At 40.8% G+C, this 27,988-nt stretch overlaps 1 protein-coding gene across 1 annotated transcript; it reads right to left on the bottom strand.

Moving 5' to 3' along the window:
• Positions 1 to 216: 216 nt before the first annotated feature.
• Positions 217 to 27,703, bottom strand: kctd7 (potassium channel tetramerization domain containing 7). The gene is made up of 4 exons (XM_049592299.1): positions 27,109 to 27,703; positions 21,715 to 21,884; positions 15,650 to 15,828; positions 217 to 4,740 (listed from the first exon to the last, which is right to left on the bottom strand). Exons 1-4 carry the CDS (start codon positions 27,418 to 27,420, stop codon positions 4,364 to 4,366), a joined length of 1,038 nt encoding a protein of 345 aa, XP_049448256.1. The 5' UTR covers positions 27,421 to 27,703; the 3' UTR covers positions 217 to 4,363.
• Positions 27,704 to 27,988: the final 285 nt, after the last annotated feature.

The raw sequence follows: 27,988 nt of genomic DNA, 5'->3' as shown, positions 1-27,988 counted from the left end.
CACCTGATTACTTCTTCAATCAGTATTTATTTCTTACTAAATCTTCAAACTTGTACTCTTCATCCCTGACGGACGTTCTGAGGCAATGTATTGATTTCATCTCCTCTGGTTATTTTACAGTAAAACCCATTAACAGCCTGCTATGTGTGAAATAAGAGGCGTTCAGGAGGCTTTAATGAATGAAAAAAGACACATTGTGAAAGCATTTAACAGTTATTTTTACTTTTACCATAAATAATAAAAATGACATTTCTTTTTCACTGCAAACTAAACCCAAATAATACGACAGAACTTTTGCTTCCTGGAAGCTAACACAAACAGATAAATAACAATATAAAAACAATGCAAACGTAACCATGTTAATTAGTGTTGTAGCATCTTTCCTGCATTATCTGTTATAATAAGCATGTTATAGATGAACTGATGCCGGCGCTGTTGCTCTCTATCATTGTTTATCTGATACTTTCATTTGAGGTAAACAAAAAAATATTGGTTACAATCACAAAGTGCTTCATTATCAAGTACAGTAGGAAATAACATTTAGCTCAGCCTTTATCGCTATGTTGCAGCTTCAGTCAACGTCTTATAGTTGGAAAAAAGGTGGAATGAAAGTCAACATGAAATAAGAAAATTCTCTCTGTGACAGTGACTATAATAATTATACATGTTCTAACTAAGAAACAATGGACAATGTGTAAACAACTGTATTTCTGCATTAGTGTGTAACAACGTCAGCTACCTTCAGTCCCCTGAAACTTTAAGTCACAAGTAAAATGTGAAGACAAAACGGACACCGCCCTAAATGCTCTCAGATCTTTAAAAACACGCTCCTCAGGAGGTTGCATAATTAAAATATACTCTGTTGATCCAAAAAGGAACAGGCTCACAGTTTCATCTGCATCCTGAAACTAAACTTAGTCCTCAAAAATACACATTTGACTTCTGACTACTTACAATATTTAATATTCACTCCTTCACTTCTTTGTTCTGGAAATGCCCACAGTCACATATCAGTCAAGGTCAGGGCAAAGCTAGGAAAAAGTCAATGTGGTAAATTATATATATATAAAAAATTAAACATTTAGGACAATGGGCAGAATTGGCTTTTAAATTAGATATACGCTGATGCTACCACTTCTGATGTGACAGTCATTTCAGAATTTCTTTTTAGTTCCACATTTTTGCAGCCTGAATCTGTCGTCAGTTTGTCTCCATCAGAGAAGCGTTCAGCCACAGATCTCCAGCACACAGTCTCTGTAGTTACACGTAAAAGAAAAAATTATTTGAAGCCTAAGAAGACCTTTTTTGAGATGAGGTTATGTGCCTTAAAGATTGACACCACCTGCGTTCTTTACTCAGTTTTTCAAATGGAAACTAAGACGTTAGCAAAAAGCAGTGACGTAGGTTAGAGCGCTGAGAATAAAAACAGTAACTAAAGGGTTCAGATTTTGTGAAGTGGGGTTGTATGAGATATTTATTCATAGTCGGTGTAATATTTTTGTCAAAGAGACTTCTCCAAAAGGGGCGGCACGGTGGTGTGGTGGTCAGCACTCTCACCTCACAGCAAGAGGGTTGCCGGTTCGATTCCGGGCGTGGGAGCCCTTCTGTGTGGAGTTTGCATGTTCTCCCCGTGTCAGCGTGGGTTCTCTCCGGGCACTCCGGCTTCCTCCCACAGTCCAAAGACATGCAGATTGGGGACTAGGTTAATTGGTAACTCTAAATTGTCCGTAGGTGTGAATGTGAGCGTGAATGGTTGTTTGTCTCTATGTGTCAGCCCTGCGATAGTCTGGCGACCTGTCCAGGGTGTACCCTGCCTCTCGCCCGATGTCAGCTGGGATAGGCTCCAGCCCCCCCGCGACCCTCAAGAGGATGAATGAATGAAGACTTCTCCAAAAGGGAAATGAAGCTGTTATATTTCTCTCTTCCAAGCCACCGGACTCCTTTGACAAAAATGTCAATTTTACCTCGCAGAACACGGGAGCTGCTGGTCTACCGCCGCCTCCATTAGTTAGTTGGTGTTGGATCCAAACTAACATGGCGTCCACTGCAGCACATTGCTCAGGTTCTGTGCCTGTTTAAGAGCTACTACAAAGCTAATTTGGAAGAATGAAAATGCGCAATTCTCAAAAGACGGCTTGGCTCAGCCACGGAGAGGCAACTATGACATCACGCAGAATCCTAAGTCAGGTCATGTTGTTAGGAGGGTTTGGGAAAACAGCATTTTGATACCAAAACATGTAATTCATCTGAAATTTGAATAGTTGAATTTGATAACATAAGAAACTCCACTGGGAAGCTACAGAATGATATAAAAACTTAAATAATAATAATAATAAAAAATAAATAAAACCCCACCCACCCAAACACTCAAAAACAAACAAAAAGACTCAAAATAAAATGAAATAAAATAATTAAAAAATCTCAACCCCCCCACCCACTCAAAAAAAACTCAAATAAAACAAAACAAAAAACCTAAATAAATAAAACTTAAAAAAAAAACCCCTCAACCACTCAAAAAAATCAAATAACATAAAACCAAAAATTTATTTAAATTTAATTAAAAGCCCTGATGAAACGATGAGTCCGTTTTTCTTTGCTACACGTTTCCACAACTAAACACTAGTCACAGTGAGACGCCACGTCAGGCTGCCACTGTGAGGCAGTTCATTTTTATAGATCTTTGGATATAAAACCTTATAAAACCCGCCAGGTTGTCGGCTACATGAGCTAAAGTTAGTTAGCTGCATAAATGTTTAAACTGCTACACATCGTTAGCTCCACTAGATTCTCTGCAATTCAGTCGTTCAGTTTATTTTAAGATAAGCATGAGCACCAAAGTAGAATTCAGATTCATTCAGATTTACCGGCAGACAGATGAACAAGACAGATGAACCTGTATTATTTATATTCCTTAAGTCTTTAAGGTTTCACTAATCAAAAGAACCAAGATGGGTTTTTTAAAAAAAATGATTCCAAGTTGTGAGCATTGTTTTAACAGGATAGAGAAACGTGTTGTGTTGGTGCGCCTGTGTACGCCAGGTGCCGTAAAACAACCATCGTGACTGCGTGTATGTGTGTGTGTCTCAGAGCAAGATCAAATGAATGATTCCTAACAGATATGTTATTGCATAGCCTAATTTTTTTAAGTAATATTCATACTGTTTAAATAAACAATCTGATCGTATTTCCCATCTTTCTTGAGTGAGGCCTGTCGCCTACAGACACCTGTCCCAAATATACACCAGTTGAGTTCAGTGATTGAACCAATAAAAGCCCAGGTTATTAATAAAGTTTTAATGTATGGAATGAAGTACTCAGTTGGTGTCGGTATCGTTTTAAGAGTACTGGATTAGTATCGTTACACAGCCTTAGAATTAACTACCTTAATAACTCTAATAATAACAGACAAAAATGTCGTGTAGTCTAAACAATACTCACACTGCCAGAGGAGGGAGACTTAAGATCTGCACTCCAGCTTTAAATCATCCGTTTCAGATGTGTCCCACAGATAGAAATCATACTCAGCTGTTTGCAGACGCTGCATAATGGCCGACCTTTCACTCGCGTTTTGCACACGTAGCTGCAACCTGAGGGGTATCATTTTTGCTTTGTGTTTTTGCTTCAACCTGAGTGTAACCACAGTGACTGTGTGTTGGACTCTAAGCGCCACCAAACCTTGAAATATGCCCTGCTTCCTAAATATCAGAATTTAATGATAGATAACTTACCGACTGAACAGCAGTATTTTTCCTCTCTGGTTCAGAGTTAAAACTGTTTCACGTCTTCTTCATTACTGTTGGGTGTGTGGTCACAGGTGTGCTTGGCTGCACCTGTAACCACGCCTTACAGTGATGTCACAACGTCCTGGAGTACACCGTTACATCACTGCATCAAGGTGAGAAGTTAAACCACTGGAGGTGAGTAAAAACAGGATTTTTAAAGGGGTGTTAATGTTGCTCTTAAAAGGCCTAGCAGTGCTTTGGTATTTACACTCTGTGTCCAGTTTATTAGGTACACCAGGCTAAAACTGCTGCAGTCAATAATACAACAGTCCCGCAATAACTCCGCCCTTTATGCAAGTTAAAATGCAAATTTAAAGATTTATTGCAGGACTGTTATAGGCTGGGTGTACCTAATTTGTGTGCTTGGGGGGGGGGGTTTCATTTTAAAAAGAAAGAAAAATTTTAGGGGAAACAGATTACTTACATGTTGAAGCATGATTTAAAGGGTCACATTTTAAGACATCAGCACAAAATATTGGCAACTTCAATACAAAAACCAATATCGGCCGAGTTCTAGTAAAAATGAAACATCCATCCTTTTGCTTTTTGGTCCCATCAGCCCCAACTTTCTCCCTCCAGCTTCACCACCATGTGATCTTGAACTCGTAGATGGGCCTCTTGCAGTAGTAATGGTTGATAAGGTGCTTGTCGCAGACGCCGATACACTGCTGCTCGGCGGTGATGCCGCGCTCGGCCAGGTCACTGACGATGCAGTGCAGCAGGTCGTAAACGTCCGCCACCGCCTCCCAGGGTCCGAAGGAAACGTCCACCTCGCAGTGGTGCTCGAAGAGCTTGGCCTCGCTGTCCGAGCGCTCAAAACGCAGAGAGTTAAAAAGTGGACGCTCATATGGCGTGATGGGCATCTCCTCCTTGTAGACGCAGATCTTCAACTTGGCGAACCGTGCCTTCTTCTGCATGGCCCGCAGTTTGGCAATCTCCACGATACGCTCCAGATTGTCTGAAATGAAAACATGAATGAATGAAAACATTAAATGTTGTGTTTTCTGCTAGTTAAGTAAATACTTATGTGCACATGTAAATAAATATTCCTTTCTCTCAGAAAGAGTCTCCCCTGATTGAAATCAGTTCGTTCTTGAATCCAAGGGGACGTTTGTGCCATTTTTTTTTTTTTTAAACCAACATTCTTTTTATTGTTATCACAACATAATAACGAAATACAAAGAAATACAATTACATGTCTTGAACAAACATGTCAACCCCCCCACCCCCCGCCCTTTCAAATTATTCCAATTCTTGGTTGGGGATCAGGTTAGTGAGTTAGTCCATTTTAGTCCATTGTATAGGAACAAAAAACAGATATACACACACAGATATATATATATATAGATATATATATATATATATATATATATATATATACATATATATATATATATATATATACATACACATATATATACATATACACATACATATATATATATATACATACACATATATATACATATACACATACATATATATATATATATAATATATATACACACACACACACACACACACACACGCATATATACAGTACAGGCCAAAAGTTTGGACACACCTTCTCATTCAATGCCTTTTCTTTATTTTCATGACTATTTACATTGTAGATTCTCACTGAAGGCATCAAAACTATGAATGAACACATGTGGAGTTATGTACTTAACAAAAAAATGTGAAATAACTGAAAACATGTTTTATATTCTAGTTTCTTCAAAATAGCCACCCTTTGCTCTGATTACTGCTTTGCACACTCTTGGCATTCTCTCCATGAGCTTCAAGAGATAGTCACCTGAAATGGTTTTCCAACAGTCTTGAAGGAGTTCCCAGAGGTGTTTAGCACTTGTTGGCCCCTTTGCCTTCACTCTGCGGTCCAGCTCACCCCAAACCATCTCCATTGGGTTCAGGTCCGGTGACTGTGGAGGCCAGGTCATCTGCCGCAGCACTCCATCACTCTCCTTCTTGGTCAAATAGCCCTTACACAGCCTGGAGGTGTGTTTGGGGTCATTGTCCTGTTGAAAAATAAATGATCGTCCAACTAAACGCATAAACCGGATGGGATGGCATGTCGCTGCAGGATGCTGTGGTAGCCATGCTGGTTCAGTGTGCCTTCAATTTTGAATAAATCCCCAACAGTGTCACCAGCAAAACACCCCACACCATCACACCTCCTCCTCCATGCTTCACAGTGGGAACCAGGCATGTGGAATCCATCCGTTCACCTTTCTGCGTCTCACAAAGACACGGCGGTTGGAACCAAAGATCTCAAATTTGGACTCATCAGACCAAAGCACAGATTTCCACTGGTCTAATGTCCATTCCTTGTGTTTCTTGGCCCAAACAAATCTCTTCTGCTTGTTGCCTCTCCTTCGCAGTGGTTTCCTAGCAGCTATTTGACCATGAAGGCCTGATTCGCGCAGTCTCCTCTTAACAGTTGTTCTAGAGATGGGTCTGCTGCTAGAACTCTGTGTGGCATTCATCTGGTCTCTGATCTGAGCTGCTGTTAACTTGCGATTTCTGAGGCTGGTGACTCGGATGAACTTATCCTCAGAAGCAGAGGTGACTCTTGGTCTTCCTTTCCTGGGTCGGTCCTCATGTGTGCCAGTTTGTTTGTAGCGCTTGATGGTTTTTGCGACTCCACTTGGGGACACATTTAAAGTTTTTGCAATTTTCCGGACTGACTGACCTTCATTTCTTAAAGTAATGATGGCCACTCGTTTTTCTTTAGTTAGCTGATTGGTTCTTGCCATAATATGAATTTTATCAGTTGTCCAATAGGGCTGTCGGCTGTGTATTAACCTGACTTCTGCACAACACAACTGATGGTCCCAACCCCATTGATAAAGCAAGAAATTCCACTAATTAACCCTGATAAGGCACACCTGTGAAGTGGAAACCATTTCAGGTGACTACCTCTTGAAGCTCATGGAGAGAATGCCAAGAGTGTGCAAAGCAGTAATCAGAGCAAAGGGTGGCTATTTTGAAGAAACTAGAATATAAAACATGTTTTCAGTTATTTCACCTTTTTTGTTAAGTACATAACTCCACATGTGTTCATTCATAGTTTTGATGCCTTCAGTGAGAATCTACAATGTAAATAGTCATGAAAATAAAGAAAAGGCATTGAATGAGAAGGTGTGTCCAAACTTTTGGCCTGTACTGTATATGTGTGTGTATATATATATATACAGTACAGGCCAAAAGTTTGGACACACCTTCTCATTCAATGCCTTTTCTTTATTTTCATGACTATTTACATTGTAGATTCTCACTGAAGGCATCAAAACTATGAATGAACACATGTGGAGTTATGTACTTAACAACTTAACTTAACAAAAAAGGACAACTGATAAAATTCATATTATGGCAAGAACCAATCAGCTAACTAAAGAAAAACGAGTGGCCATCATTACTTTAAGAAATGAAGGTCAGTCAGTCCGGAAAATTGCAAAAACTTTAAATGTGTCCCCAAGTGGAGTCGCAAAAACCATCAAGCGCTACAACGAAACTGGCACACATGAGGACCGACCCAGGAAAGGAAGACCAAGAGTCACCTCTGCTTCTGAGGATAAGTTCATCCGAGTCACCAGCCTCAGAAGTCGCAAGTTAACAGCAGCTCAGATCAGAGACCAGATGAATGCCACACAGAGTTCTAGCAGCAGAGCCATCTCTAGAACAACTGTTAAGAGGAGACTGCGCGAATCAGGCCTTCATGGTCAAATAGCTGCTAGGAAACCACTGCGAAGGAGAGGCAACAAGCAGAAGAGATTTGTTTGGGCCAAGAAACACAAGGAATGGACATTAGACCAGTGGAAATCTGTGCTTTGGTCTGATGAGTCCAAATTTGAGATCTTTGGTTCCAACCGCCGTGTCTTTGTGAGACGCAGAAAAGGTGAACGGATGGATTCCACATGCCTGGTTCCCACTGTGAAGCATGGAGGAGGAGGTGTGATGGTGTGGGGGTGTTTTGCTGGTGACACTGTTGGGGATTTATTCAAATTGAAGGCACACTGAACCAGCATGGCTACCACAGCATCCTGCAGCGACATGCCATCCCATCCGGTTTGCGTTTAGTTGGACGATCATTTATTTTTCAACAGGACAATGACCCCAAACACACCTCCAGGCTGTGTAAGGGCTATTTGACCAAGAAGGAGAGTGATGGAGTGCTGCGGCAGATGACCTGGCCTCCACAGTCACCGGACCTGAACCCAATCAAGATGGTTTGGGGTGAGCTGGATCGCAGAGTGAAGGCAAAGGGGCCAACAAGTGCTAAACACCTCTGGGAACTCCTTCAAGACTGTTGGAAAACCATTTCAGGTGACTACCTCTTGAAGCTCATGGAGAGAATGCCAAGAGTGTGCAAAGCAGTAATCAGAGCAAAGGATGGCTATTTTGAAGAAACTAGAATATAAAACATGTTTTCAGTTATTTCACCTTTTTTTGTTAAGTACATAACTCCACATGTGTTCATTCATAGTTTTGATGCCTTCAGTGAGAATCTACAATGTAAATAGTCATGAAAATAAAGAAAAGGCATTGAATGAGAAGGTGTGTCCAAACTTTTGGCCTGTACTGTATATATATATATATATATATATATATATATATGCGTGTGTGTGTGTGTGTGTGTGTGTGTGTGTGTGTGTGTGTGTGTACACACACACACACACATACTTCTGCAATATTAGGTACTGCAAAGTGCCACTGTTTACATGTCCCCAGGCTCTTCCATCACATGTGACAAATCTGTTCCCAATACATAACAAATGAAGGGGTCCCAGATCTGGTGAAAATTATGTTGTTGATGTTTTATTGTATATGTAATTTTCTCTAAGGAAGAGTTGTAGATAGCTCAGACAGCCACCTGCTTACACTTGGACTTCTGGTGTTGTTCCATGAGAGGGCTATTACTCTCTTTGCCATTAACACACTTAAGTCTATAAATATTCATTGATATTTTTTAATCTTCAAATTACCTGGATATAAACCTAATATAAACAACTGTGGGACTAAGGGTATTTGAATCTGTAAAATATTTTGAATACATTGTTTTATTTCTTGCCAGAATTTTTGTATTTCCGTACATTGCCAAACGCAATGGAAAAATGTACCTTTTTCCTTCTCACATTTAATACAAGTATCACGTATAGCGCTATTATATCTGTTAAGTTTTTCTGGAGTGATATACGTTTGCATCAACCAGTTGTATTGTAGTAATTTCAGGCGGGTGTTAGTAGTTCTCGATTGTGCTTTAGAGCATGCCTCCTCCCACTTTTCTATTGGGATGTCCTCCTGTAGATCTTCCCTCTATGCCCCCAGCCGTCCTGCAGATGTTTCTGTACTTCCGTCTACCAGGCATTTATAAATTTTGGAAATTAAACCCCTCCCTAAACAATTCATGTTCATTAATTTTTCTATGGTAGACATTTCAGGGATGCATAATGTTTGATTTTGGTAAGTTCTAATGAAATTTCTCAACTGTAGGTATTTAAAAAAAATGATTACAGAGTATGTTAAATTTATCTACTATTTCTCCAAATGTCATCAGCACCTTTTGCGAGTTGTAAAGATCTCCTATTTTTCCCAGCCCCTTAGTAGCCCAAGATTTAAATCCCCCATCTGTTTTGCCTGGAGGGAAGCAGTCATTTCCCCGTACTGGGCTGAAGACAGAGAGAGAGGGCGTTTCTCTCAGATATTGTTTAACTTGATGCCACACTACAATCATATTTTTCACAATAGAATTTTTTATATTCTTTTTAAACATTTTAGTGCTTGCTGAGTACAGGTATATTGGGAGGGGCAGACTTAGCTGGAGTTCCTCCATTTCTTTCCAGAGAGGAGCATCTCTTTCTGTGAAGTAAAACAACAGTGTTCTTAATTGTGCTGACCAATAGTACCAGAGTGGACTGGAACATTTGAGTCCCCCTCTGTCATAAGGTAAGTACAATAGTGACAGTTGTGTCCGGGGACGTCTGTTATTCCACAGAAATCTAACAAACAATCTTTTAAGTTGAGTAAACAGGTTACTTGGAGGAGGGAGTGGAAGATTTTGAAACAAATACAATAGTTTGGGCAGTATATTCATTTTAAGGACGTTTATTTTTCCTATTAGTGACATTGGTATGGGTGTCCACCTGTCCAGTAACATTGAGATTTCTTGCAGTAATGGTTCATAATTACTGGCTACAGTATATTTAAGTTGTGGGACAATTTGAATGCCTAGGTATGTAAAGCAATCCACAATTTTAAACTGAGTGGCTATTTTAGGAGGACTTTTACTTTCTAATTGATTTAAGAACATTATTGATGATTTTGATTTGTTTAATTTATATCCTGAAATTTTTCCAAATACATTAATGAGTTCTAATAATTCAGGAATGGATTCTTCCATCTTTTTAAGAAATATTATCATGTCATCCGCAAATAGAGCCAGACGATGTTCCTGTTGTCCAATTGATATGCCTGTTATGTTTTGGTGTGTTCTTACCGCTATTGCCAGTGGTTCTATAGCCATAATGAAGAGCAGAGGGGATAGGGGATCTCCCTGTCTACATCCTCTTTGTATCTTAATGGTTTTGGATATATTATGATTAGTCATAATTTCAGCATATGGTTCTGTATAAAGTAGTTTTATCCATTTATTAAAGTTTTCTCCAAAGCCAAAATGTGTGAGGATTTCAAATAAACAGAGCCATTCCACTCTGTCAAAAGCTTTTTCAGCATCTAATGACAGTAATGCTGTATCTGCTGCTCCTTTTTCCTCAAATAAAATATTTAGAATTCTCCTAACATTATGGAAGCCTTGCCTACCTTGTACAAAGCCATTTTGATCTTTGTCAGTAATATTCGGAATTATTTTCTCAAGTCTCCTGGCTATTATTTTACTCAAATTTTTTAAATCCACATTTAAAAGACTAATTGGCCAAAAGTTTTCACATTTGTTATTCGGTTTGCCCGGTTTTGGCAGCAAAGTAATTAGTGCTCCCCTTAAAGATGTTGGAAGGATTCCATTGTGAAAAGATTCCTTAAACATTTCTAATAATGGTGGCATCAGTCTATGCTTGAACATTTTGTAAACTTCAATGGGTATCCCATCTGGCCCTGGGGTTTTCCCTCCTTTGATACTGTCAATGGCTACAGATAGTTCAACTAAAGTTATATCTTTCTCTAGTTCTCCCTTAATTACTTCTGATATCTTGGGAATGTTGATGTTGTCCAGAAAATGACTCATGTCAGATATATTTGGACCTATTTCTGAGCTATAAAGCTTTTTGTAAAAATTTTTGAAGTTTTCATTTATTTCAAGTGGGTCGACAATATTTTCGTTATTATCGTTTTGTAGTGAGGTTATAAGTTTTTCATTCTGAAGTTGTTTGATACGCCATGCCAGCACTCTACCAGGCTTTTCTCCTTGATCATAGAATGTCTGTTTAACTCGTAATAAGCTTGATAAAGCTCTTGTTGTAGATATTTAATTATTGTGTAGAAGTAATCTTTGATGGGCATCTTGAGAACCTGACTGGTAGTATTCGTCTTCTAATTTCTTTATTTCTGTTTCTAATGATTTTATTTTCTTGTAGGTTTCTTTGGCTTTAGAGCTAGTAATGTTAATTATTTGTCCCCTAATAAAGGCCTTCAACGCTTCCCATCTGATACTTACTGAGGTTTCTATTGTATTTGTTTCAAAATAGTACTTAATCTGTTCATCTAGAAAAGTAACAAAGCCAGTATCTGCTAACCATTTTATTTTAAATCTCCACTTGGGAATATCACTAGTCAATTTGGAATCATAATAGACTAAAGAATTTGGAGCGTGGTCTGACAGGAGTATGGCGTCATAGGAGACCTCCTTTATTTTATATTTTAGTAGTGCTGAAACCAGAAAGAAATCTATGCGGGAATATGACTGATGTGTACCGGAGTAACGAATATTTTTTCCCATTGAGATTATCTTCCCTCCAAACATCAATTAGACTAATTTCTTTCATGAAATAATGAATTACACCCCTGCTTCTCAGATGTGACTGGTCCACTGCTGAACTTTTGTCCTTCCGTGGATCTAAGGTGCAATTAAAATCACCTGCCATAATACAAGCACCAGGTAAAGAAGCAATGGTAAGAAATAGGTTTTGGACAAACTTAGGTTTGTCTGTATTTGGAGCATAGATATTTATCAGAATTAATTGTTCCCTAAGAATTCTTCCCTGAATAATCAAGTATCGCCCTGCTTTGTCTTTGATAACTTTATGAATTTGTAGTGGAATGGAATCATGAATCAAAATCATGACACCCCTGCCTGAGAGGTAAAGGGAGCTGACAGAATTTTACCCTTCCACCTCCTCCTTACTTTAAGCTCATCTTCACGTGTTAGGTGGGTTTCTTGAAGGAAAACTATATTAGACTGTAATATTTTAATCCTGTTCATAACTTGTTTGACCTTTTTTGTTTTTTGTAGCCCTCTGCAGTTCCATGATGTAATTCTAACCTTAAGATCAACAGACATATGAACCAATTATTTTGAATTTTCCCAACACTTTGAGTAATTTCAGACCAAACAAAGAAAAAAAGAACAAAAAACAAAATTATTTCCCTCTGCCATCATCAATCCACCTGAATGTTACCCCGTCAGGTGTTCCCCCACCTTCATATATTGGACCTCCACAAAGCAAAGAGCTGGTCCACACAGCGTGAGGATCAGTATAGCTATGCTGATGTAAAAAATCCAAACAAAAACAACAAACAGAATCTAAGTGTAGCTATTCTACTACTGTAATTCAGAAAATTCTTTTAAAACAGCCCAGCAAACGAAAAACGCATCCATATTTGCTTAATTAAACAGTGCATATTAAATCAGAAAATCGTTCATTATCAATAGACAGGGGAGGGAGAGAGATCAGAACTCAGTGTAACAGCTTAACTAACGTTCACTCTACACTCCACTCCTGCCTCTACACTGTATCAAGATGTCAGAATAATGTTCCATCAGCAGTTTTGGATTACATTTCCTACGGTTTCATCTGTTCATCAATACCTCTGGATGATTATCTGACTGGATCTTCTTAATGAAGCGTTCGGCTTCGTTGGCACTGTTGAAGATGTGTGAGCGCTCCTTGTAGGTAACTATAAGCTGGGCAGGGGGGATCATACCGTACCGGAGCCCCAGTAAACGGAGTTGTCGCCTTGCCTCCTCGAACTCTTTTAGCTTTTTGTGTGTCTCTGCTGCCATGTCTTGGTAGAATCTCACCGGCTGATTTTTGTAGAGGACCTGCCTTTTCGCCCTAGCCGCTCTCATCACCAGTTCTTTGTCTTTATAATTTAGAAACTTCATTATGAGGGTTCTATGTGCAGAGTTAGTTTTATGTTGTCTTGTTGGTCCAAGCCTGTGTGCTCTTTCCACCGTAATTCTCCCCCGGAGCAGCACTAGCTCCAGCGCCTCCGGTATCCAGCTCTCCAGGAATCCACAGGTGTCTTCACCCTCCGCGCCCTCAGGTAGATTAACAAGCTGTACATTGGAGCGACGTGATCGAGCTTCCAGGTCCAGTACTTTCTCTTCCAGGTCTTCATTTTTCCCCTCTAGATTTTTCACCTTCTCTTGGAGCTTGGAGCGCAGTCACATTGTCTTCTGTTGTTGAGATTCTCAACTCTGCCTGTGTGACTCTTTCTGAGCAGTCTGTAATGTCTCTCCTTATATTTTCAATCGCGGACAGGATGCCTCAAATTTGGATGAGAACTCAGTCTTCATGGTGTTAATAGCTGCCAGTATTGTTGTATTTTCTTAAACCCTCGTGTTGTAGTTGGGCCGAATGACGCATAAAATTGAGCTTTTTAGAAAGGATTTGAAGGTTTGAGTAGCAGAGCAGTCTTACATGCGTCTACTCAGCAAGCCACCATAACCGTAAGTCTTTGTGCCATATTTGAAGTAAATTCTTCAAGGTGTTCTTGAGATACCGAACGAGGTCACAGTGAACTTGAACTCTGACCACCAAAATCAAATCAGTTCTCCCCTTTTGTTCCTAAGCTATAACATTAAATAATTGCTAAAAAAGTGTTTTTGAAGAACATTGATTAGGGATGGGTCAAGATTTTCGAATTTTGAATAGTCGTTTTATTTTGAAAAATCAATTTTTTTTAATGCGACTATTACTATTCGCCGTCTTATTTCCCCCCTTTATTTGACATGCAATTCAGCTTCTAACCGCACAAGGGCAGTGTAGGATTGCTCCAGTGGTGTGAGATGGGCTACCAGCTAGTTTGATGCTCTTCTACAAAAAGGAGAAACATGCAGAGACTACTACAGTCATCAAAAGGTTCCGTGTGGAACAACTTCGACAAAATAAACGTCAGTGAGGTGCAGTGCAAACTCTGTGAGGCAAAGCTTGCGTATCACAAGTCTACACCAAGTATGCACAGTCATTTGAGAGCGAGGTACGCAGGAGGCGGCGAGGGACTGTACCGGCTGGGCTCCACCGGGCACGTCAGCGGTGCGACACGTCTGCAGCGCGAGTCCCGTAGCAGCTTGCCCCCCTGTTAATCAATTACAGCAGCTCCACCGGCAACGGGAGCGGTGCGACAACCCCCGTCTGTTGTGCGACAACTCTCTATTTTACGCGGCTCTTCTATTTTTGTTGCTCTACGCTCCCCTATGAGACCCTCCAGCAGATAAAAACTACATGAAATAGTGTGCTAAACGAGCACAATGTGTTTTTAAATGAATAAACCATTATCGGAGGTGATATGTGATGACTTTTTTTTTCATGCATTTACCCATGCTTATCCGTGATATTGTGTAAATGTCCGTGGTGGACATTTGAAAGCGAGTACATGACAAACAGTACAGTAAACTTGTAGATAACTCAAATATATGTAATAACTTAGGTGGAAAATGCTTTAACATTTCATGCAGCCTACATGCAGCCTCTTGGCTCAGCAAACGGTAAACGACCCTGCTGGCTTCTCTAGGTGTCGCTTCCGTACTCAGTCAGTAGAGCCCAAATGAGTACGCCGTGACGCTACGCTGACGTGACGCTGACGTGACGCTTTGCAGCCGGTGGAGCCCGGTCATAATGATGAAGGGATCTCTGCGTACGTGGCTCCAGGAGGGGAGGGGGGAGGGGGGGTCAATTATTCGAAAAATCATCGAATAGTTGCCATGATTTTCGAATAGTGTTTTTGCTTGTGCTGCCCATCCCTAATTATGATGTCACAGTATAGATGACCTTTGACCTTTTGGATATAAAATGTCATCACTTTATCATTTTATCCCGTTAGACATTTGTGTGAAGTTTGTCAGCGTATTAATTCTTGAGTTATGGCCAAAAACATGTTTTGTGAGGTCACAGTGACCTTTGACCAGAAAATTCTAATCAGTTCATCATTGAGTTTGTGCCAAATTTGAAGATATTCCCTCAAGCTGTTCTTGAGACATTCTCTTCATGAGAACGAGACAACCAAACTCTAATCAGTTCATTGCTTTGTCCACGTGGACGTTTGTGCTAAATTTAAGAAAATTTGAAACGCGTTCTTGAGATATTAAATGCACGAGAAGGAAACGGACATGGTCAAGGTGACCGTGACCTTCAAACACCAAATTCTAACCAGTTCATCGTTGAGTCTAAGTGAATGTTTGTGCCTAATTTGAGGAAACTCCCAAAAGGCCTTTTTGAGATATTGCATACACAAGAATGGGACAGACGTACAGACGGACAGCCATGGCTGCTGTCAGCGCAGAGACTTAAAACCACGTGGCTCAGGTCGTAGCCTACCGTTAATTCCTTTACTTTGACTCTGAAATCATTGCTTTCCATTGTTGGCATTAAAATCCATTCTTATTTCAGCCTGTGAGGGCGACAGACTGCAGGTACCTCTGTAGTAGGGCAGCAGATCGAGGAAAGCTTGTCGGACTTTCTCCCCTGTGAGAGGCTGAGTGTCCTCCAGGCTGTCCAGCAGTGGGCCGATGGAGTAGTACTGAGCTTCTCTGTGCACTGCCCGCACCCGGTCCCTGTGGGGAAGCTCGCCTTCTCGCAGGAAGTTCAGGATGTCCCTTTAAATGGAACAGATATGGAACAAATTCACTCAATGCTTCAGTGTATTCCAAGCTTGCCAACATGCCTGGCTACATGTTTATGTCTGCCTTTCTGGTTTTTTTTATATATACATACAATACAGTTCTTAAGTTTGGTTTTTATTTCTGTTATAACAGACATTCTTGAAGGAAAGACAAGAAACATGACAGCTGATTCTAAACCTTTAGCCGACGGTGTGCATTTTTAGAGAAAGAAGAAAATATACTTTAATAATCTCAGAGGGAACATTTATTTAACACACAGGCCCGAAATACACACACCTGCACAAACAGGACCTATACATGTGCTACATATAGAGATGTCAGAGCAAGGGGGCTGCCTATGGATGAGAGCCTTGCTCAAGGGCACCTCAGCAGTACCCAGAAGCATGGACTTGCACCTCTTCAGCTACCAGTCCACATGTCAAGTCCACAACTTTTGCGTTATTAGCACCACACTCTATCCAACTGAGGCAACGGTCCTTAAATCTGTTTTAAGTCTGGTTCTTGCCACCTTGAAAAGTTCTTCATCGACTCCTCTGTTGTTGGATGCATCAGCAAAGACAACGAGGAGAACAGAGGACTGATACAGAGCTTCATCACAAGGTGCAACTTCCTGTACATTTGTCTTCAGCTGTGTGTGAGTACACTGAGAGCTCCTGACAGCTGGACTCCAAATCCTTGTTTGTATCAACACACTCGGCCAATAAAGTAGATTTTCTGCTTGTCTGCAGCAGAACCTGGAGGGCTCGTGAACACAGAGGATAAAACAAATGCAGAAAAATACTCCTGGAGGGGGAAAAAAAGCTGCTGCAGTGTACAACAACAGCAGATTTATTTTCCAGCCAAGACAATAGCCATAAAAACACTGGTGTTAATGGCTCGTCCTGAGCGTCTGGATACACCTGCAGAGGTTCTCTTATTGTTTTACTTTATATAGTTACACATCTTCCCGTTCTTGTTCTGCTTGCTCCTTCTTTTTAAATCTTTCATACACACCCCCTCACACAGACACATTCATACAGACCTGACCTTACCCCAACCCACTTCTTACATAAGTCATAACGTCTTGACTCAGCATGTCATCACATTCATATTTAAAGCTATTTGCTTTTGCTTTTTAGCAACGCCAGCGGCCCACTTTGGTCCAGACTTAAATATCTTATGAAATTTTATACAGACATTCATGTTCAGCAGAGGATGACGCCCACTTGACCTTCATGAGCGACTGACTTTTCCTCCAGCACCTCCATGAGGCCGATGACTCGACAACTATGGGATGGACTGCTATGCTTTGTTACAGTCTATTAACAGAAAATTTAAGCTAATTTTAAGCTATAGAAATGGCTAATGCGAACCTATTTTACAACAAGGCGGGTTGTTCTTTAAAATCCCAAATATCTGTGTGAAGTGACAAAATATTCCCCTCAGCCTCAGCTGTTTGGCAGGGCTCTAAATACTCAGACTTTCCTTGTGCTGTAATTTGCGGTGGAACTACAATATGGTCATAGTCAGGAACCTTTGGTGCAGAAATCCACTGCACTGTTTTGATCATGTTAGGACTTCTTTGATGACGTCACAATTTAACAATGATGTGTTATAAATTATTGCTGGAATGCAAATATTTCTTCGTCCTTTTTGGCTGCTTCAAGACCCGGTATCATGACAACATGAATAGAAGCACATCAACATTAAAGGGGCGGCTGACTTGCCCAGGTTTTTTTGTCGACAGAGGACCCATGATACGATATTATCACGATACTTAAGTCACGATACAATATCATTGCAATATGCTCAGTACTGGGATAAACTTTTGTTACATGCTAAAAACATTTTGCTGCAATAAAAATGTCAGATGACCAGACTGAAAACTTTATCTTAGGGGGTAAAACTGGTGTTGACAAAGTTTTCCTTTGGGGAAATAATTTGCAGTTGGAAAAAAGGTAATAAATAGGAATATATTGTATCGCAATATCACAATACTACTACTACTAATAATAATAATAATAATGCATTATACTTATATAGCCCTTTTTATGGCACTCAAAGATGCTTTACAAATTAAGGGACATGACAGAAAAAAGCAAGAGAACAAATTAGGGATGAGGAGAAGAAACTGTCAGTGATTGTAAGCAGCGTTGAACAGTTGAGTCTTGAGTGATTTTTTTAATATGGAGAGAGAGGGGGAGTCTCAGGTGGGTTTGGGGAGTGAGTTCCAGAGGGTGGGAGCAGCGATGGAGAAGGCCCTGTCCTCCCAGGATTTGTGCTTGGTCCGGGTGGGGTGGGACAGGAGGTTTGCTTCGGCAGTGTGTGTGGGTGGGAGTGTGATGATGGACAGGGTGGGGCCTGGTTATTGAGGGCTTTGTATGTTATGAGGAGGATTTTAAAGTGGATTCTCTGGGGGATGGGAAGCCAGTAAAGCTTATGGGGAACGGGGATGATGTGGTCACGAGCAGCAGAGTTCTGGATATACTGGAGCCTATTGAGGGTTTTTGAAGATGAGCTATAGAGTAGACTGTTATAGTAGTCCAGAGGGGAGGTGATGATGGTGTGGATGAGGGTTTCTGCAGCTGGGGAGGAGAGGGATGGACGGAGGCAGGCGATGTTCTTGAGGTGAAAGAAGGCTGTTTTGGCGATGTGTTTAATGTGCTGGTCAAAGGAGCGGGATTCATTGAGAATGATGCCAAGATTTCGTTTGTGAGGGGAGGTGGATACTGTGGAGCCATCATTGTTGAGGGTAAAGTTATGGGTGGATTTGGTGAATGCTTTTGGTCCAATAATGATAATTTCAGATTTGTCATAGTTTAATTGGAGGAAATTGGTTTGAAGCCAGGATTTAATTTCATTTATGCAGTTTGTCCGGGTTGAGTGGGTGGCAGTGGAGACTGTCTTGGTGGAGATGAGGAGCTGGATATCATCTGTGAAGCAGTGGAACTGGAGACCATGACAGCGGATTATGTAACCAAGGGGAATCAGGTACAGGATGAAGAGGAGGGGACCGAGAACTGAACCTTGGGGGACACCTTGGGGGAGGGGAGCAGTGGGGGATTTGCAGTTATTGATGGAGATGAACTGAAGTCTGTCAGAGAGATATGATTTAAACCAGTATCATATCGTGGGTCCTCTGGTGACTCCCACTCCTATGCTGAGCCCTGGTTTCGGCTGCCTCCAGTATCCTCACAATTAATTGTACATTAGTTCATTCGTTTTCAATTGAATGTAATTTTATGTATTAGTCTGATTATTGCTGTACTTCATGTTAATTGTTTCACGTTGCAGGCTTCATGTTTAAGATAAAAGATAAGAAAGATTTTACTGTCAGGTTAATGCAGGATGACTAGACTATATACAAGACTGTGTTACGAAAGAATAGAGAAGTATAAATATAAGTGAGAATGTGAGAATAGGTGCAAAGTGTGATTATTGCAGCAGCAGGTCGTGGGTCTCTGAGGATATTTATTTAACACCAACTGAAAAAAGCGATCCTTTCCGTTAAATATAATTAGTTTTATCTGTGGCTGAGACAATGCACACTGCTTCACACCTTTTCTTTCTGTCAGTTTCCGCCGGCTTTCTTTACAACTTTGTCACCCTTTCCTGTCCTTTAGATAACAGAACAACACCACCACGTAGCTCAGGGCTATTGTGTGTCTGTCCAGATGCAGACTGAATCTGCAGCTTTGTACATTCGCCAATTTTTTAAATTGGTGCATGCATATGTGTCAGCTAAAAAGCACAAAAATAGATATGTAAATCAGTTTACAGGAGTAAGCCAGAGAGCTAGAGAGGCTCATGGATACCTGTCAGAATTTAATGAGCTGCCATCAGCGGCTTTCAGACTGCAGAGTGTGAACTTTTCTTATCCTCCGCTATCTCTCGGATGCCTTTTACAAACGTCCTACTCTCTCACACAACCCTCCTCTCCCAAGTGTTTCTGGCACTTCTGAGGAGATATTACTGCAGCTGGTCTGCAGACAGACAAATCAACAAAACAACCACACTCTCACACACCAATGGATGCAGCTATTGGGAGCAGTTTGGGGGTCAGTATCTTGCTCAAGGATACTTCGACATGCAGACTGGAGGAGCCGGGGATCAAACTGATGGTCTTCCAATTGGTGGGCAACCCACTCTACCTCTGAGCCACAGCTGAGAGACTCTGCTACTGCCTGAATTTTCTTTTTATTTTGCTGTGTTCGGGATGTTCCTGGGCACAGAGTTTTTATGGAGAGTCTTTTCTGGAAGAAATCTTTTATTTTAAACCAAAACACGATCTTTTTCCTAAAACTTGAAGGCAAACTTCTCCCAACAGCCATAAAACATGGATTAACAACATCATCATTTAACAAAAGTATATAATTTGGCTCAATAATAACTCTGAAGTTTCATAGACACAACAACTGTTTTTTGCTGGTCACCCATTATTAGTTCACGCATGTTTACACTGCATCAGTTAGCCTAGATGCTAGTGGAGATTTCCACTACTTGAAGCTTAACAAATGATGTATTATTTATACTTTTTCTAACGCACCATTGGTTTAAGTCACTGCATCTCCTGACAGAACAACTCGGTTGAATGTCAGCCTGCATGCAGGTGTTTTCAGCTGAACATTGTTGAAACAGAGCAGATAATGTTGCTGTCGTGAGAAGTTAGCGGAGTGAGATGTCCGTCCAGGCAGGTACGTCGTTTTTTGATCCCACAACAGCATTATTTACATATGGCATGTGCTTTGACTGCTCACCTGTATGTTCAATATTTCCATGCTGCTGACTTATTCCTGTGTAAATACCATCATCCTCATTGTCTTTGTCTCGACTGCTTACCGTCTGCCTGCTGATGCTGCCTGAACTTGGATTTTTCAATTTGTTTTCCAGGCCAGAAAAGCGTCAGTGACCCTCAATCATCACTGAATCAGAACGGTACATTTGGACTCTAAATATTTAGTTTGTACGTTTTTCTTTGGGCCCTCTGCAGTCTACTCAGTGGTGGCATTGAAGAGGTTTAAGGGGATATTTCACTGATTTTCAACCGGCTTTGTATCCAAACATTGTGGGCAGTATGTGTAAATGAACTGTGGTAAACTTCCCTCCATCTAACCAGCGCCCAGATATCATCCCCTCCCCGGGAAGCTCCACCGACTGATGTTAAAGACATATCATTCGGCTGAATCTCGCTGGCTGTTGCTCAAACTTCCGCATTTTCGTATTGAGTCAAGTCAGTTCAATTCAGATGACTTAATTGGCTTAACATTTAACATGTGTTGTCAAAGCACAAATACAGTTAAAAGGCAGTGAACAATATTTACAACTGTTTACACAAATAATAGTCAACAGAGCAAAACAGAAATATATATATAAAGAGCATATATAGACACATATCATGTGTCACATATGTGTTACTGATGAACACGTTTTATGTGTTTGTGTGTGAAAAACAAGCAAAAAACAAAAAAACATGGAGTAGAGGAGGAAATAAAAAGCGGACTGAGCTGTAAGGAGCTTTTATGTGGTGCTGTGTAAGTAAAGAAACTAATAAATAATAATATATTCATACAAAATCATAGGTATTAGGTGGCTATAAATCAAGATTATGTTAATACACTGCCTATTTTTCTCCTAAAATGTCTTAAGAATCACATTTTAGTGCCTTGTTTAGCTGTAGTAGTGAGAGTTTTTGAACAGGAAGTGAACGCCATACTGTTTTCTGTATAGTGAAAACAGAGGCAGAGAAAACTGAGTCGAGCTTTTATGGCAGGAGATTACAATCACTTGAACAGGAGTGTGTGTCCAGTGAATCAATAACGAATCTATTGCTGATATTTGGCTCAGCTTTTTGATCTCACGCACACACATAGTGCAACTCACCCAAAATATGCTCCATCCCGATCGATGAAGTAGCGTCCCTCAGCATCACGTGGGATGTAGTGACGCCCGCTGAACATGGCGGCCAACATGGTGTCCTCGTATCGCCGCAGTGTGGACAGGCGGGTGGTGAAGTATGTGCCCCCAACGTTCAGAGAGATGACCTCTGGAAACTGGGAGAACATGGAATTAAAGGCTAAAGCTGAGACTGTAATGTTTGTTACACAAATTTAAAAACGTGTTGGATGGATGGGCATACACCCCCAGAGCTCAGATGAGGTCAGGACTTATAAAAAGTCCGCAACCAGGTGTCATACCATAAGCAACTGGCATCTAAAGCTTCGTTTCCACCGAGCAGTTCAGTTCAGTTCAGTACACTTTTTTTCTGTTTCCACTGTGAAAAGTTGTGGATGGTACCAATAGAACCGTTCCTTACTGTCTCCATGTTTGGTCCCCCCTCTGTTGGGGTACCTAGCACACAGATCTGGTACTAAAAGGTGGAGCTGTGAACACTGCAGTCTGATTGGTCAGTAGAAGATGGTCACTCTGCTCAGGGCTGAGTTGTGTCTGGTTTTGAGGCTCATGTAACCACTGTTCATACTGTGAGTTTCATTAGTAAACTGTAACTATAAAATGAAAGGATGTTTTGCTGCCTCTCACAGCAGCTGGAGTCTGAGAAAAAATAACTTCATTCACTGGGCCGACTGCCGGCAACTTTTAAGGTGGAACGTTAACTTGTAATGTTACTCAATGCATGAGTTGATGACATGAATCCATCAACACACCTTAAATTTCACTGTGACAACTTTGACCATCACTTTAGTTTTTATACATTCTCGGAACCCATCGGCTGTATTCGGCGTCTGATTTCCGGCAGACGGCGATACAGCCTCTGGGGGCAGAGCCCCGATTTTTTGGCATTCCGTTTTGATTTGGGCGGAGGAGGTGAATTTCCGTTTCCGACTTCCATTCATATATAAGTAAATATGCTGAACCATTGCGATGGATTCAGAGTTTGCAGTGACGCAAATATGTTCTGCCTTGTTAGTTCACCGCATGGACCGTTTAACCTGGCAACAACTGCAGCTGGCTCAAACGTGATTGGTCAATATCACGCGGACTACAAACAGCCTACAACCGGAAACCAGGGCTCTTTCGCTCTTCTTCTGGAGGCAAGATCTCCGGGGTTTGCCTACAGACTCTACGTTCACTGAATGCAGAGTCTGTATATAGAGACTGGTTTTTATATGACAGACACTTTTAGTAATGACTTTAAAAATATAGATTAATTTGGAGCGGATTATGTGAAGGTCATATATTCTAATTCTCACCTCCTGCGGGCTACAGCAACACTGAACCCCTGAGCTTGCCTGAGAAGGACTAAATGCACAAAGCTGCCATTTTTAAATATCCCATGGAGAGAGACTCTCATGGGAGCCTGTTCTATTTTGTTCTGAAAATGTCGGCGTGCAGCCTCGTTCTGTGGACGATAAACCAAGTGCAGACTTCCATCTGTGTCACCGCTGATGAGGAAATACAGCGAGTGCCAGACGGAGCAGTGAGTGACAACAACCCCGCCCACATTTAAGAGGACTGTCTGTGGTGGAAACACTAAACAGACCGAGGATCTAGTAGGTACCATGTCTTAAGGATTACTGTTGGTTCCAAAGGTACTGTACTGAAAGGGTTTGGTGGAAACTGGGCTTTAGAGACACAGGGCCAAAAACCCCAAATACAGCGCGGCAAACGCAAAACGAGAGTGAATCTGTGGTTGGCTTTTACCTTTACCTTTTTGGCAAGTGTGTTTACAGACAGTAACCGACAATCCTGCATAGTATACCTTTAATTTTGGATATAAAGTAAACTTGTTTATCTTTATGTATTTTAGAGACCTAAAGAAGGTTTTTCCAAATATGCACCAGAGGAGCAGTAGTGGTGGTTAAATTTATCAATTACTAGTCTTTAACTGAAAGATAAACTGTTCATCCATGAAATTAAATGTGCAGTGTAGATAAATAGAGTATTATTTGGTCAATTTTAACCTCATATTTTTGACAATATCTGTCTGTTTTGTGATATTTGGTTCTTCTTTTTATATTAGTTGTTGTATTGGATAGTTTGTCCCCACCTACAGTAGTTTATCTTGTAACCTTGTTTACAAGTGTAAGATCTAATTGGCCTTAATTTAAATGGATGCCAGGAAGCTGCTGCCCCTTTAACTGGTGACTATATTTATACTTCTATATATATGTGGTTACTGTATATTTAAAAAAAGGTACTGCCGCTACTTGTCTATAGTAATTTTAACTTATAATAATCTCAGGACTGAAAAGTCATTATTAAAGTTAGCACAGGACTCTTTAACCTCTCCTAAAATTATGCCTTCAACACAACTGCTACTGGTACTACTGGTACTACTGGTACCGCATTACATTATACGAGTTAAATATGTGTCCCCCCACCACTTCACCCCCTTTACATGCACACAGTGGACACACTTTCCTAAGAGTAGAACACTGATTTCTATGTTGTTGTTTACAGGAGTGCATCCTGTTGGTCACCAGACCAAACTTAATTAAAAAAATCGGAGTTAATGCCTCTTTGGATTATTCACAGAGCTGTGAATAGCCTGTCTTCGACTTCACTGTCAGACCACAGATATAAGAGGATTATTCTGCTGTAGCCACGTCGCTCATTAACACAAGCAATGTGACGCACCTGTAAGCCAATCGTGGACAGGGCTGTGCCAGCTCAGCTGACCTCTGACCCCTGTATAAGCAGCCATATACAGCACAAACTGTGCCGTAATTTGGTCGAGATATTATGCACTTTTATAGTGTTTCCATTTTCCACGACTTTACACTTGTACTCCTGCAATTCAGAGGCAAATGCAGCACTTACTCCGCTCAATTTATTTGACAACAATAATTCATTTGCAAATTCAGGTTAATGACACAAAAATATAATCAACATACAAATCATAATGTCTTATTATGGATAAAGAGAAGACGTTTGATTCCTCGCTGCCCAACAGCATGAATTATAGCAAAATATATTTTAAAAATTTTTTTTAAAAAATGCTCTGCTGTGAACTTTTGCACATCTCCTGTTAAATATTTTTGCACATCCTACACAAAACTTTACAGCTTATTCTGAAACAGCTACACTGCACATATTGCATGTATATGTTATTTGTATCATCTGTTGTGTAAATTCATTTGTGATAAAAATCAAATTTTATTAACTCTTTTTTTTCCTAGGGACTGTTTGTTATATATGAGGGAGGAGGGTGCGGTGCAAAAAGGGGGAGGTATGTCAAATAATTTTTTAAGCACTGAGGAGGGACTTATGTTTTTTATTTTATTTTAGCTTAGAGGAGGGGCATACAAATTCAAATGGTTGTATATTGCATTTATTTTAAAAGAAAACATGTCTTACAAACAGCCTGCGTGGGTTTAAAAGGCATGTTCCTTTAAAAATCACCAAAATCACACCATTTCTTGCAGCTAGAAAGTGGAAGAACAGAGATTACTGTTGGATTTTTAAATTTCCGATGATCCCTGGACACATCATGTGCAACACTTAATATATATTTCATTAAAATCACTTTATCCTATGTCTCGTTTACAATTTGGCCAAAAATAAACCATTTGCACGATGAGTAAAAAACTGAGACTTTTTTCAACTCCAGGATTTCATCCTCAACTTTTAACTTTCAAACATCAAAGGGTAACTTTTAAAATCTGGTAACTAATTCATGGTGGAGGGAGGGTCATGGATTGTCCGCCAGTCACCCAGGGATGCTCAAGGAAAAATATTTGTAGCTTCAGGGAGGGTAAAAAAAAAAAAAAAAAAAAAAAAAAAAAAAGACAACTTGTTATTTTACAAATTAAGAGTTTTGCATAAGGGACTGTTCTTTATTTAACAGGGGGGATGTGACTTTGTTTTACTTTTTTCTTCTTTCTGTTTTTAATTTTGACCCTCCCCCAAGCTACAAATATTTTTCCTTGAGCCTCTCTGAGTTACGATGAAAACACATCATGTGACACCCATCAAGTTCCGCCCTTAGCACACACCGGAAGCGTCGCGTCATCAGATGATCACGCAAAGTTATTATCACTTTTACTGACATATCTGTACTTCCTCCACCTCTGTGTTAGCTTAAAATCACGCGTGGACAGCCCCTAATGAAACTTGATTTCTCACCTGAGGAGTTGATCTCCAGAGCTATGACTCACCACGCAATATGTTTTTGGTCATTGTTTGGCCACAAAAGATTATCGCATCAATTTCATCACAGATAACCACATTTCATGACTTTTCCAAATCTGGAAAATGTAACTGTGAAATTCCATGACTTTTCCATGTTTTCCATGACTGTGGGAACCCTGCTCAGTGCTTAAAATAATCATTTGACATAGGGCTGCCCCCTGATAGTCGACCAAAAGGGTCATTAGTCAACAAGATTTCATTGGTTGCTTAGTCGCACAAAAAAGTGAAACTCTATTTGGAGCTGCGCCTTGTCAAAATAAATCCAAACCTATAGACTGGACCATGTGGGAGTTCAATTTAAAAGGACAGACACAGGAAGTGTCCACGCTCAGCAGTCAGACAGGAGTCAGGTTAATTTCCAGGGCTGGTACCTGCGGTTATTCCACAGGCTAGTTAATAACATGTCGGGCAGGAAATCCAAAGTGTGGGATCATTTTGAGAAGGTGAAGGACGAACCCAAGGTGATATGTAAACTCATCTTCATTGGTCGACTACAAACATGACGTATCATCTGAAACATGGAAGTAGCTACATGCCCATTAGCCTACAGCGTCATTAACAGGCGGCTCGCTCAGTGTGTGACGTGCACTTGTAGATAAAATATAGGCCTATATTAATGAAGGTTCATTAGTACGCTTTTGTATTTCTCTGTAATGTAGCACAGTGTTAACAATGTTACTGATACTATTCTTTCTCACACCTTCAATTCAAACCACCAAAATATATCATTTACTCATTACATTCATATCAGAAACATGCAGGCAGCTAGTCGACTGATGGACCGTGATGATGACAGTTGGTCCACCAGCCCTAATGTGACGTGCCTCCCCCTGTTTACACCACCCCCTGATAAATAGCGAACAGTCCCTCAGATAAATGTAGTGAAATAAAAGATATTCCGCTCTAAAATAAAGCAAAAGTATAAATTGGCATTAAAAGAAAAGTCTGAAGTATAGTACAAGTACTTCAATAAATGTATTTAGTTACATTCCGCCTCTGAAATTAGTTCATTGGATGTGAGGCTAACTCTGGTGTCAGTGTAGTGGCTGTTTGCTAGCTTGTCTCTGCGCTGGTTTACCGTGATTTCCTCCGGTAAAACAGGCCGGTAAAACGGCCTAACGTTACCTCCTGCTCCGGTGTGTTGAGCGAGGATCGGAGCGGCGTGCCGAGGCTGAAGCTCGGTGCTGGGGAGGCCGGCTTTCGGAACTCGTCCTCCGCAGCAGAGTCCGCGCTGGACATGGCATCGCCCGGTTTCTCGGTGTCCCCCGCCGCCGAGAACACCACCATCACTCTGGGTAGAGGCAGCGTCCGTCTCTCCTGAATGAAGCGCCTCACCCGCGTCGTGGCGGCGGGCAGCGGGCTGAAGGACGGAGCCGGACGATCCCTGCTGCCGCAGCCGTCAGAGCCGTTGGAACCACTCGAGCCATTCTGCTGCATGCGCGCGGCGAGCCAACTCTCGGCGGCACCTACTCAACGGTTGACAGCACGAGCCACAGAGCGCGACTGTTATTAATAATCAAAACAACAACAGCGGAGGGTGGGGCTCGCGCGGCAGCAGGAACACACCCCCGCCTTCAGAGCGAAAGCGGAAGTAAGTTCAGGAAATTCCGCCTCAGGAATGAAACATTTACAAACTACAGGAATGTCAGATTTTGGATCCAAAATGTTTTTAGTTGGCAGTCCGGACTGGGCCCGTGCTGTCTTTGCTCGTGCGTGCTGTCACATGTCAGACAGGCACGCCGTCATCACGTCAAGGAGCCGCTCGTGGCCGTGAGGGAATTAAATCTGTATGGAGATCGATTTGTCTCAATATTATCTGTGTGAACTGATCGATAACCTGTGTTAATGTGTAATCTGTACATATAAAACACCTTCTACAAAATGAATAAATATGCAAATAAATAAAAATAAAATTAAAAAAAAAAAAGTCAACTCAAAAACTATTTTCCAAATATAAACGGATCTGCAAATACACAAACAAATTCCAAAAATAATATTAGAAAAA

The sequence above is a fragment of the Epinephelus fuscoguttatus genome, linkage group LG12, assembly GCF_011397635.1.
Source record: "Epinephelus fuscoguttatus linkage group LG12, E.fuscoguttatus.final_Chr_v1".
NCBI classification, from domain to species: Eukaryota; Metazoa; Chordata; class Actinopteri; order Perciformes; family Serranidae; genus Epinephelus; species Epinephelus fuscoguttatus.
Note: the sequence above shows the minus strand (reverse complement) of the source record. Positions and strands in the feature narration are given on the sequence as shown.